Source organism: Scardinius erythrophthalmus (genome assembly GCF_964197995.2).
Source record: "Scardinius erythrophthalmus genome assembly, chromosome: 17".
NCBI classification, from domain to species: Eukaryota; Metazoa; Chordata; class Actinopteri; order Cypriniformes; family Leuciscidae; genus Scardinius; species Scardinius erythrophthalmus.
In genome coordinates, this window is record NC_138237.1 from 4,223,485 (window position 1) to 4,237,484 (window position 14,000).

Sequence of the window (14,000 nt, forward strand, 5' to 3'; positions counted from 1 at the left end):
TTAATTGGACACTGATATACTTCTGAAACTGATGACGGGTCAAACGAGTAGCTCATTGATTTTAAGGGGTCAGAGGTCAAACCTCAGATGACAGCGATTGATGCATATTTGATGGATTAAATCCTTATATAGGCTGAACCTAATTTGCATACTACCGTTATAATGTATATGAAGTATGCAACATTAACTTTTCAAACATTAGTATACTAATGTACTAATTTAGCATGCAATTCAATTATCTCACAAATAAATTACGTTATAATTACTTAATATTTTAAAAGTAATAAATCACTTTGCATGTATTTTATGATAAAAAAGTTATAATACAAAATTCATTACTGAGTAAATTAAAATTACACTTAACTTTGTGGAAAAAAATACAAATACTAATTTAGCATGCCATTCAATTACTTCAGAAATAAATTGTTTTTGTTTATTTAATGAATTGTTTTTCATTATTTAAAAAAATTATAAATTCATTTTGTAGAAAAATAAGTTAATTTAAATTATTTATAAATACATTTTGTAGAGAAATTAAAGATTTATTTTAAATGATTTACAAATTAATTTTGTAGAAAAAATAGTTATTTAAAATGATTTACAAATTAATTTTGTGGGGAAATTATGAGTTGTTTAAAATTATTTAGAAATTAATTTTGTGGGAAAAATGTGTTATTTAAAATTATTTAGAAATTAATTTGGTAGAAAATAAGTTAATTAAAATAATTTAAATTAATTTTGTAGGAAAAATGAAAAGTACTCTTAATTAAAATAAAAATAGTAAATAAATAAATAAAAATGGCCAAGAAAGATTAATATGGATTTGGATGGTCAAGTGGAGCGCATGAAGTGTGCACATGAAGCATCATGCGTCCTGCAGGCGTGTGCTAGTGTGCTGAAGTGTGTTAGTATGCAGTGTGTTTTCTCTGAGATATTCTCCATCTCTCTCTCCGCAGGTTTTATATGGTGGCGTATTGTGATCGCAGTTATCGCATCGCGGTCGGCGCCCGGCAGGGTTCAGTGGCCCTTTATGATGTTCGCACTGGGAAATGCCAGGTGAGTGTGTGTGTGCGGCGGGATGTGTGTGTTGAGTGTGTTCACCTGGAGTGCAGGTGTGTGTCGGAGGGCAGAGGGCATGTGTAAGCAAGCAGAGGTGCATGATGGGAAACGCTGCCCTGCAGAGCTGGAGATTGTGTGATCGACCCGGTCCAGGTGACCGTGATGTCACAGCTGGGGTCACATGATGAGTCTGAGCTCTTGTGTGTGTGTGTGTGTGTGTGTGTGTGTGTGTGTGTGTGTGTGTGTGTGTGTGTCAGTCATACTGTCAGAGAAACACACTGACTCTGGGTTGAGTTGATAAGACAAACCTCTGCGCCCACTTAAACACACTCACACACATAGACTTATACACACACTCACATGCTCATACTCACACACACTGATACACACACATGCTCAAAATACTCACATTCACATACTCATACACACTCTCTCCCACACAAACACACTCTCACACAGACACACTCACTCACACACACACTCATACACACACCGACTCACTCTCACATTGGTAGTGTGTGTGTGAGTTAGATTGGGCCTCACAGCTGAATTGATTGAAGGATTGATTTTAGGCTGTTTACAGTTGTGAAGATCAAATCTCTCTGAAATCGTCGTCTGGGGAATCCAGCGATCAGATCATATGCGCATCCCATAATGCCCTCAACATGACCATCACTGATCACATGATCTTCATCAGAATCTGAAACACAAACACTGATCTGAATACAGTTACGTCCTCCAGTGTGTGTGAGTGAGAGAGTGAGTAAGTGTGTGTGTGAGTATGTGTGTGAAAAAATTTGATTCCTAATGAAATTTGACTTGTAATGTGGAATCAAATAAAGTATATAAAGTGTGTGTGTGTGTGTGTGTGTGTGTGTGTGTCCTGTCGCTCTGCACACCATCTGTCCTCTCTTTGATCTGTGAAGTGGACAGCCGGACTACAGACGTCTGCTGCATTTACTAATTAAACACAGTGTGTGTGTGTGTGTGTGTGTGTGTGTGTGTGTGTGTGTGCGTGTTTTGTCCGAATCTCCTGATGCGGCACATTTTCCCATCAGCCTCTCCTGCACGATTGTTCTGTTGCGTTGGTCGATACACTGTTCATACACGCACACTCATCATTTAGTCTGGTTCACATCGCAGCTTATTCTGGTCCGCCCACTTAAACAGGAAGTGACATCAGCAATTAATTCGGCCTGAACCGTTTAGACTTTGTTTTGTAGATCATTTCGGTCTTAACACTATAAAGCCTGACATACACTTCCAGTCAAAAGTTGAACGGCAGTGAATGAAATAATTGTCAGACAAAAATTACATTTTTCATTTCTTACCAAATAGATTGACTTGTTAACATTAAATATCAAATAAATTAGGATAATGTCTCTTCATTCCAGTATCTGTATTATCCAGCTGTGTGTGATATTGTCGTTATGGGTTTTAAAGCACAAGCAGAAAGTCATAAATTCTCTAGTTTATTTTTATGAAGAGAAACACTCTTGAATGTGTGTTTTGCCGTCTGGAGGAGTTTCGGATGAAGCGTCGTGATTTGACAGGCCAATATCTCTGCCGTCAGATTTTCATTACACGCGCGGGTCAGGTGACGCGGTCTTCATTGCGTTTCATCTTTAATTGTAAGAGATTACTTTAGTTTTGAGCTCTCATAAAGCCGCATGTGTCTTTAATCCAATCGCTCCATTATGAGGCCGTTTCTCGTGACAGCGATGGATTATTGTCACAGCGTCTGTTTGTCATTCCCACATGATGAGCTGTTGTTCATTTCAGCACGTCAACACATTCACTGGTGATTACACACGTCTGTGAGCAGATGATGCTCTGCTGCTGAGGAACGTGTTCATCTGAAGCCTCGGCCTTTCAGGTTTAGGGAAAGAAAACCTTCTGAATTTAGTCAAGAAAACATGTTAACCCTCTGGTGCTCTTCGCTTGGCGCTCAAAAATGACCGAATTATATATTTTTTTCAATGAAAGGAATGTGACCCTGGATCACATCACCAGTCACGAGTCGCACGGGGATATTTGTGGCAGTAACCAACAATACATTGTATGGGTCAAAATTATCGACTTTTCTTTTATGCCAAAAATCATTAGGATATTAAGTAAAGATCATGATCCATAAAGATATTTTGTACATTTCCAGCCGTAAATATATAAAACATTTATTTTTGTGAGTGAATGCAGCACAATCGGGAACATAAATGAACAACGATTTTCTCAATGTTTCGGTTTTTTTTGCACCCTCAGATTTTCAAATTGTTTCAATCTCGGACAGATATTGTCCTAGCCTAACAAGCTTATTTATACAGCTTTCAGATGATGTATAAATATCAATTTAAAAAAAATGACCCATGTGACTGGTTTTGTGGTCTAGGGTCACATTTTAGTTGGATGTTTTTTTTATTTAATATTTTGTATTTTTAGGGGATTTTATTTTATAATATTTTTTTCAGGACCATTGAACCTGTTGAAATTATGTCCATGATTATTTGGTGTGTTCACACAGCAAATTCCAAACCCTTTACTAAGTTTCGTACCATTCCAATAAAGTAAAAAAAATAAGAATAAACGTAAATTTTTTGGACCGAGAAAGCTGAACAAAACATAAAATATTATATTTTATAATGCTATTATCAGGAAAATAATTGGCCATTAAAATAAGTAAAAAATGATTCTATTTAATGAATACTTAACTATAGAAATTGCAATATCATGTAAACCTGTGCCTGTTTTTATTTCCACAGCATATTCACGGGCATAAAGGACCAATAACAGCGGTTTCCTTCGCACCGGACGGACGTTACCTGGCCACTTACTCCAACGCTGACAGCCACATCTCATTCTGGCAGGTAAACACCCCTGACCTCTGACCCCTGACTTGAAGAAGTAATTTTATTCATGCAGTCTTTGAATCTATTCATGCAGATTGCTGAAAAATTCCATGAATAACAGGGAAAGAGTTAAATATATAAGAGTTTAGTCATGAAGAACTATAAGAGTAGTCTGTTTGATGTGTGTATTAGACTCTCTCGTGAGCGCGTGTCTTGAGCAGGTCTTTCAGAAACACTGTTGAGTCGTCTTCTCTTTCTGTGTGTGTGTGTGTGTGTGTGTGTGTAAGAATGTCTTCCAGGCTAATGGTATCATTACTGTAAGGGTAAACCAGGCGGTCTGAATGGTGTGTGTGTGTGTGTGTGTGTGTGTGTGTGTGTGTGTGTGTGTGTGTGTGTGTGTGTGTGTGTGTGTGTGTGTGTGTGTGTGTGTGTGTGTGTGTGTGTGTGTGTGTGTGTGTGTGCGCTAATGAACACTGGAGTCCTCAGGGTCCTCAGGCGTCCTCTCGTTGCCCAGGCTGGGATGAGGGCGACCGGCCGTCTGACACCACTGAAGCCCTACCCCTCTCTGGAGCACTGCAGGAACACGTGTGTGTGTGTGTGTGTGTGTCATGTTTTTTGAGGGTTTGTAGACTGACTGACTCAGTGTGTGGGAACTCTTTATCTTCCTGTGTATGTGTGTGTTTCACTTATCTTACATGGTATCATCTCATGTTCAGATTTGTCATATTTTTTCAGATTTCTCTATTTTTTTGCAGTCTCGTGTGTTACTGGCATCTCTCTCTCTCTCTCTCTCTCTCTCTCTCAATTCAAGTTGAATTTCATTCCAAAGCAGTGATATAAATGTAAATACAAATATATGTATCTACCTATCCATCTATCTTTCTGTCCATCTATCTTTTTGTCTATTTTTCTATCTGAATATCTAACCTGAATTCCAGATTTGCAACCTTTTCCCAGTTTTCAAATCCAGGAACCGATATGAAATATAAAAGCCATTTTCAGATCAATTCTGAATGAAGCACAACATCCATAAAGTAAACCCGATCACAGCAGTGAGTGTGTGAGAGTCCTGGCCTCTCAAACACTGAATAAAACCAGTGCACATTGTGCAATTTTTGGCCATGATTTGTCCGTCTGAGCCAAATTTTGCAAATCCTAAAAGATTCCTCTGATCCTAGGCTAAAATCTGAAGTCTTTGATCGTTAGTTTGACGTGTTCACCGACAGCCGATTAATAACTATTGAGATCAAATTTGACCTCTGACGAAATTCTGACAGTGCCAGAAGATTTGACTCTCAGTCCTGCAGTGGTTCTCCTACGACCACCGCCAAATTGTCTTCGTTTTTCAAGACAAGCCATGACCAAAATAAACGTTAGAGATTTCTTTGTAGCCGCCATTTTGTAGCCTTTGTCACCGAACGTATCATTGATTGATGTAAAACTCCGGACAAGTTTTTTTCCATGCGTCAGTTTTTTGTCGTACAGTCTGACATTAATGACAACTGAGATCTTACACCGTGTCCTAACTACACGTGACGCGACACACGATAAAATGCATCTTTTCCATGTTAATCAGAGTGTTTGTCCTAACGAGCCGCGACGGCGACACGCGACGATTCTATTTTAGGAACGGTTTCTATTTTCTGTGACATCACGCTAGAACAACAAACACAAAGTGTGGCGATGATAATCTCAGGTGCTGTTTATGTGCTTTATTTAATGTTAAAAGCGTGTCATGTGACTCTGAATATCATTTAGTGCTCCAGCTTTGTAGCTGTAAAAGCAACAATGGATAATTCACCTCAGATCTTGAAATTAAACAAATGGAAACAAGAACATTCAAACTGTGAACAAACACGTGTATTTTTTTACAGATTATTTTAATAGCTCAGCAGCCGATGTGTTTGAATAATGTTTAAATGGTGTAATATTTGTGAATTTGATTATGTAGCTGCTTGTCCATTTTCTTGCGAGTGCCGTCAAGATTACTCTCTGGCGCCGCGAGACTCCGCCCACACGCTGTTCTGATTGGCTGTGGGTTTTGATTGATTTTGACGCATCTCGCAGTCGCTTCGCGTCTAGTGTGGACAGACACATTATTTGTCACTGGAATCTTAATAATTATGGAATAATAATAATAATAAAAATAAAAAAATTCTTTCCTTTTCCTTTAATCCTCCCTTATCTGACTCTAAACAATGCCTGAACTTCGTATTTTGGGCACTTCTTGCGTTGTTTTTGCCTCTTCACGATGACTCGCTTAATTTAGTCCTAAAATTGTAAGTCGCTTTGGACAAAAGCGTCTGCTAAATGTAAATGAATCTTATCGCATCGCGTCTGGTTAGGACACGGTGTTACAGTGTGACAATGCTTACAGCGATGATCATGTTCGTGCAGTCTGACAATCGTAAAGGACTATTATAAATCACACAGTGTGTACCCGACTTAACACACTTCTCTCTCTCTCTCTCTGTGTGTGTGTTTCAGATGAACACGTCTCTGTTAGGGAGCATCGGGATGTTGAATTCTGCTCCTCAGCTCCGATGCATCAAAACCTATCAGGTTCCCCCGGTCCAGCCGGCGTCGCCCGGATCCCAGAACGCCCTCAAACTCGCCCGGCTCATCTGGACCTCCAACCGCAACGTCATCCTCATGGCCCACGACGGCAAGGAGCATCGCTTCATGGTCTGAGGGGTCAAAGGTCATCACTTCATGGTCTGAGGGGTCAAGGGTCGCGTTTCCTAGTGTCCAGCGGGCAACTGTATCCAGTTTACACTCTCCACACCCGTTTCATTCCTCTTTTTATTTATAGTTTTTGTAATCTCCCTCTTTTTTTGAGTATTTATGGAGATGATAAAGGACTGCAGGTCACTTAGACGTGCGTTTACGTGTGTTTTTGCGCTTGAAGGTCAAGCGAGGTTTTGGTCGGACAGGCTGATATATAATTTTTTTCTAGTTTGATTCACTCAAAATCACTCACTTGATTCACCGAATCTATTCTATCATTCCAGCTGCATGCAAACGTGCAGTATTATAAATAAATACAAACACACTCAGACATACATTTTACTCACGGTCCTTTTTACTTGTTATTGTCTTAAGATTCCGTCCTGAAACGACTCTGAGAAATTACATTATTTATAATCAAAGAATCATCATTCGCACTGAATGACTAGAATCATATCGTGATATCGTGTATCATAGGACTTATTTTCAGGAATGGTTTTTATTTGAGCTCGTGGTGTAGTTGTGAAATGTTTCGGTTTGCTTTTGTCTGTTTGTGTTTGTGTGAGTCGCTGGTTAGTGTGAAACACACGTGTAAAAACATCAGTCGTGTTCGCTTCTTTCCCACCGCTGCACGCCGATGCTGTAATCCACAGAGCGAGAGATAGAGGAATAAGTTATACAGATGACTTCAGTGTAAAAGATTTAAATCTGCAACAGAATATCAAGAAAACACTGTTTGCTGAATATATTTGGTATTACATCCCCAAATCAGGAGTATATATATATATATATATATATATATATATATATTTGTGTAAAGAACTATTTTAGGACTATTAAGGTTTTTTGCATTTTTTGCATTACAATTAAACACAATTTAGGCTCAAATTCTCATTAGAAATGTCGTTCTTAAACTGCAATGCATCAATAAACCTTCAAATAAATAAATACAATTAATTATTCTGAATTAAACAGCATAAATATATGTGTAATATAATTTATATATTTTTTTATTTCCTCTTTTTCCTCTATTTGCTCGAATTGTTGTGTAAATGGAAATAAATACAAATGTGTATCTATAGATTAAATGTGAAACGCTCAAGACTTTTAGCTTCAGACCAAACATATTTCTGGGCTCAAATTCTCATCACTGTAAAATAAATGTCATTCTCATACTGTAATGTGGTGATAAACATTTAAAAAATAAATTAAATGAATTATACTTAATTAAAAACAGCATAAATTTTAATATGATTTTTTCCAAAATAATCATAATCAAAGTACAAAAAATGTAATGATTAATTGTGTTTGTGTGAATAATATGCAATTAAATCTTAATGGTCCTAAAACAGGCTACAGTTGAAGCTTTTCATAAGTCTGAGAGAGAAAAAAGACACTTTCCCCTCGATGCTTCCGTCAGAGAAACAACAGTGTATTGCTATCCTGAAACGTGAGTTATTAAGAATCCAGTTGAAAGAAGGTTTTTAAAGATTTCTGAGTTCAGAATAACATCTGCATTATGAAGGTCTGTCTCGTTTGTGAAAGAGAGAGTGTGTGTGTGTGTGTGTGTGTGTGTGTGTGTGTGTGTGTGTGTGTGTGTGTGTGTGTGTGTGTGTGTGTGTGTGAGTGAGTGTGTGAGTGAGTGAGTGTGTGAGTGAGTGTGTGAGTGAGTGAGTGAGTGAGTGAGTGAGTGAGTGAGTGAGTGAGTGAGTGAGTGAGTGAGTGAGTGAGTGAGTGAGTGAGTGTGTATGTGTCTGTCAGTGTGTGTGTGAGATTGTTTCTATGATGTGACTTGTGTGTCTGTTTAGACTAATGGAAAAGTCCTTGAACTTTCCGTGAACTGACGCACAATTCTAATCATAGGATGATTGATTTTCTCCCTGCATATATTAGTTATTTCCTCTTTCTCGCTGCTGTATGATGTTCTCGCTTTCCGTGTTGCACGGATCCGTCACGGGCGACTTTGATGCGGCTCGTTGTGTAAATGGTAATAAATAAAAATGCTTTATCTATAGATTATAGATGTGAAACACTCAAGACTTGTAGTTCCAGACCTTAAAACCCACAGGTGTGTGTGTGCGTGCGTGTGTGTGTGTGTGTGTGTGTGTGTGTGTGTGTGTGTGTGTGTGTGTGTGTGTGTGCTTGGAATAATTGTTCAACATTCACTATATCAGGCTGTGCTTTAATGCTGTTACTGGATAAAAAATCGTATGTAATTGTGTTAATAAATGTAAATGTGAGAATCATCAGTTTGTGTTTGTTTCATTCACAAAAGCATGAGCAACACTAAACGCATATCTGTGTCGATTTGGGGTTTCAAGGCCTGTTTGCAAGAGAAATGCAGAAATTTACCAGTATCACATGAGAAAGAGTCCCACTGTATTCAAATTAGATAATCAGTACAAATACACAACTGATCTATACACAGAAAACCAATATTTAACATTTTCTGACACAGTATGGTCAATATATATACAGTCAGGTCCATAAATATTGGGACATTGACACAATTCTAATCTTTTTGGCTCTATACACCACCACAATGGATTTGAAATGAAACGAACAAGATGTGCTTTAACTGCAGACTTTCAGCTTTAATTTGAGGGTATTTACATCCAAATCAGGTGAACGGAGTAGGAATTACAACAGTTTGTATATGTGCCACCCACTTTTTAAGGGACCAAAAGTAATGGGACAGATTAACAATCATAAATCAAACTTTTACTTTTTAATACTTGGTTGCAAATCCTTTGCAGTCAATTACAGCCTGAAGTCTGGAAGGCATAGACATCACCAGTTGCTGGGTTTCATCCCTGGTGAAGCTCTGCCAGGCCTCTACTGCAACTGTCTTCAGTTCCTGCTTGTTCTTGGGGCATTTTCCCTTCAGTTTTGTCTTCAGCAAGTGAAATGCATGCTCAATCGGATTCAGGTCAGGTGATTGACTTGGCCATTGCATAACATTCCACTTCTTTACCTTAAAAAACTCTTTGGTTGCTTTTGCAGTATGCTTCGGGTCAATGTCCATCTGCACTGTTAAGCGCCGTCCAATGAGTTCTGAAGCATTTGGCTGAATATGAGCAGATAATATTGCCCGAAACACTTCAGAATTCATCCTGCTGCTTTTGTCAGCAGTCACATCATCAATAAATACAAGAGAACCAGTTCCATTGGCAGCCATACATGCCCACGCCATGACACTACCACCACCATGCTTCACTGATGAGGTGGTATGCTTTGGATCATGAGCAGTTCCTTTCCTTCTCCATACTCTTCTCTTCCCATCACTCTGGTACAAGTTGATCTTTGTCTCATCTGTCCAAAGGATGTTGTTCCAGAACTGTGAAGGCTTTTTTAGATGTTGTTTGGCAAACTCTTATCTGGCCTTCCTGTTTTTGAGGCTCACCAATGGTTCACATCTTGTGGTGAACCCTCTTTATTCACTCTGGTGAAGTCTTCTCTTGATTTTTGACTTTGACACACATACACCTACCTCCTGGAGAGTGTTCTTGATCTGGCCAAATGTTGTGAAGAAAAGCATGTTGTGACCAAATGCTTCAGAACTCATTGGACGGCGCTTCACAGTGCAGATGGACAATGACCCAAAGCATACTGTGAAAGCAACCAAAGAGTTTTTTAAGGTAAAGAAGTGGAATGTTATGCAATGGCCAAGTCAATCACCTGACCTGAATCCGATTGAGCATGCATTTCACTTGCTGAAGACAAAACTGAAGGGAAAATGCCCCAAGAACAAGCAGGAACTGAAGACAGTTGCAGTAGAGGCCTGGCAGAGCTTCACCAGGGATGAAACCCAGCAACTGGTGATGTCTATGCCTTCCAGACTTCAGGCTGTAATTGACTGCAAAGGATTTGCAACCAAGTATTAAAAAGTAAAAGTTTGATTTATGATTGTTCATCTGTCCCATTACTTTTGGTCCCTTAAAAAGTGGGTGGCACATATACAAACTGTTGTAATTCCTACACCGTTCACCTGATTTGGATGTAAATATCCTCAAATTAAAGCTGAAAGTCTGCATTTAAAGCACATCTTGTTCGTTTCATTTCAAATCCATTGTGGTGGTGTATAGAGCCAAAAAGATTAGAATTGTGTCAATGTCCCAATATTTATGGACCTGACTGTATATACAACTGTAATCGAAATTATCCAACCCCCATTGCAAATCAGGTTTATTGGCAAAATGTACAGACTTTCAGCTGTTAACAATGAACAAATCAAACAAAAGGAATTGATATATCTCAACACAACAAATGTTTTGAGTGGTTGCCCCAAATTCAACTGAAAATGCAACTATTAATGACTTCTGCAGTCTCAAAATGATTCAACCCCTCCATGGCAAGCATCTTTAGTACTCAGTAGAACAACCTTTTGCTGCTCTGACCTGCTGCAAACGAGATCTATAACCAGACAGCAGCTTCTGGCAGCGTTTCTGAGGAATCTGAGCCCGTTCCTCATGAGCTTTCCTGTAGCTAAAACAGTAGAGCATTGGTGCTTGCAACGCCAAGGTCATGGGTTCGATTCCTAGGGAAAGCAAGAACTGATAAGAATGTCAATGTGTACCTTGAAATGCAAAGCAAGTCGCTTTGGATAAAAGCATCTGCCAATTGCATAAATGTAAATGTAAATGAGCAATGGCCTCCAGTTAACGAATATTCTTGGGTTTACGTGCTGCAACTGGCTTCAAATCCCACCAGAGATTTTCTATGGGCTTCAAGTCAGGTGACTGTGTCTTCTTCTGCAACCAAGTCTTGGTGAAATCTGAGGTATGCTTTGGATCATTGTCCTGTTGGAAGTTCCAAGCTTCAGCTTCCTCACTGACGGCATGACGTTTTCTCTTAGGATTTCCTGATACTTCAATAAAACCATCTCTCCTTCCACACGCTGCAGGTTTCCAGAGGATATAAATCAGCCGCAGAGCATCACTGAACCCCACCATGCTGAACTGTAGGCTCTCTTCAGCATATGCTTCACTTCTTCCTCCAGACATACTGCTGATCAATAAGGCTAAAAAGTTCCAGTTTTGTTTTAAACACTCCACAGAAAAACTGATGGCTTATTTATGATTTTGAGCACTTTCTTGTGCTTTTGGGTCAGTAGTGGTGTATGTCTTGGGAGTTCTGGCATGCGTTTATTACACGCCTTACTGTGCAGCTGAAACCTCAGTGCCTGTTTCCACCAAGTCTTGCTCCAGGTCTTTTGCAGTCACTTGAGGGTTTTTCTGAACCTGCCTTCTCAGAAATTTGGTTGCAGCCATTGATACCTTCCTTTTTCTGCCCCGTCCCGGTAGAGTAACCACTGATCCTTTAACTTTGAACTTGTAAACTATGCTTCCAACGTTGTCTCTAGGAACATTTAGTTCCTTCGCTATCTTTTTGTCTCCTGTTCCTTGTTTGTGCAGGGCGATGAAATCTTCTTTTAACTTTTTGGACCATTCTTTTGACGTATTTCTAACATGCAGTCAACATGCAGTTTTAATGACTGCAGAAGTCATTAAAATTTGCATTTTTAGTTGAATTTGGGGAAACCACTTGAAACATTTGTTGTGTTGAGCTATTTCAAGTACTTCTGTTTAATATGTTCATTGCAAACTGCTTAAAGTCTGTAAATTATGCCAATAAACCTGATTTGCAATGGGGGTGGAATAATTTAGATTACAACTGCAGATATCAACAGTCCAAAGTAAAACATTTAGGCACATTTTTTATTGTTATTTTTATTTATTTTTTTGCAGATAACAACAGCTTAAAGTGAAACATATATTTTTTTTATTTTATTGTTTGTTTTTTTGAGGAATTTGACTTTTTTACAGATATCAAAAGCTCTGAGTGAAAAATGTTAAAACACTTTTATTTTGTTGTATTTGTTAATTTGTTTGTTGTTTTCATTGTATTTATTAATTTTGCTTTTTTGCAGATATCAAAAACATTTTCTTGCAGCTTTTTTATTGTTGTTTTTAATGTATTTATTTATTTATTCATTCATTTATTGTAATATTCTTTGCAGATATCAGCAGCTCAAAGCTGGTTTGGTTTGCTGGTTAAAACATTCAAAAGCTTGGGTCTACTTTCATTAGTCAGTGGGTATTTTACACAATCAGAAAAAAAAATTCCTACAGAACAAAGAAATAGTGCAATATTGGCACAGCAGGTGAAAGGAGTCCATAGGGGCGCATTGTTTTTGATTTTTAAGGCTTGTTTGTCCCGATGCGAACAGACCTTCAGCTCTAATAGAGAGCATCAGTTTACTTCAGTCTCGACGCTCTCAGACAAACGCTCTCCTGCAGCTCCTGTCCAACGTAATGTGGTTTTCTGGGAGTGAATAAATAAGATTTCATTTTCAAGCCTTTTCGTGGAGATTGTATACCACTCAGGGTCACGAGAAACCAGTTTATGCTCTGAACGGCGGTTCATAGATTCACAAAACGACAGTAAGAACAGATGCACGTCCTCAAAAACGCTTTCAGTTTGAAATATTATGCCTGTTATCCGCGCTGCGAGAGAATTCATCATTTTAAGTGTGAAAATACAAGCTCTGTGAGCGCAGCGGAGGAGAAATGAAGATCAGACAATTCAGACCTCATCTGAGCAGCTAATTAACTCAAGTGATTGATGATGATGATGGTGATGATGAAGATTACAGCAGGCACCCAATCAGCTAAGCTCTGTCTGTGATGTTTGAATTCCCTGATTCTTGAGTAAATAATGATAATCAGTGACATTTCTTGCTCATCTTGGAGTCCAACATTTCACTAATCGTCATTAACGGTTGTTTTTTGTTTTCCTTCCATCAGAGAAAATAATGTCTATATACAGTATATATATATATACAAAATGTTTGACTTTTGAGCTGTTGATATGTGCTATATATATATATATATATATATATATATATATATATATATATATATATATATATATATATATATATATATACTGTATATATATATATATATATATATATAACAGATATCAACAGCTCAAAAGTCAAACATTTTGTTGCAATTTATTTTTATTTTATTGGTTTTATGTATTTAAATTGTTTTTGCAGATATCAACTTAAATGTTAAATGTTTTATTGCAGTTTTATTGTTTTCATTTTATTTATTCAATTTTGCTATCAAATGTTTACATCAAAAGCATTATTACTTTATTTAATTTGTTATTTTTATTTTTTCAGATATTAACAGGTCGAATATTTTATTGCAATTTTTTTATTTTGTTTTATTTATTTAGATTTTTTGTAGATATCAACAGCACAGAGTCAAACATTTTATTGCAATTTTATTTTGTTGTCTTTATTAATTAATTCATTATGCTTTATTAGCAGATATCAGCAGCTCAAAGTTAGTTTGGTGT

At 37.8% G+C, this 14,000-nt stretch overlaps 1 protein-coding gene across 5 annotated transcripts in view; it reads left to right on the forward strand.

Moving 5' to 3' along the window:
* The window catches only part of wdr7 (WD repeat domain 7), a 125,860-nt gene extending 119,085 nt beyond the window's left edge, over positions 1-6,775 (forward strand). For all 5 annotated transcript variants that reach the window (XM_081391890.1, XM_081391893.1, XM_081391891.1 and 2 more), the window contains 3 exons: positions 957-1,056; positions 3,816-3,920; positions 6,390-6,775. In XM_081391890.1, the coding sequence (XP_081248016.1) occupies positions 957-1,056; positions 3,816-3,920; positions 6,390-6,593 (409 nt within the window). In that variant the 3' untranslated portion in view covers positions 6,594-6,775. The remainder of the gene's footprint in view (positions 1-956; positions 1,057-3,815; positions 3,921-6,389) is intronic.
* The last annotated feature ends 7,225 nt before the right edge of the window (positions 6,776-14,000 follow it).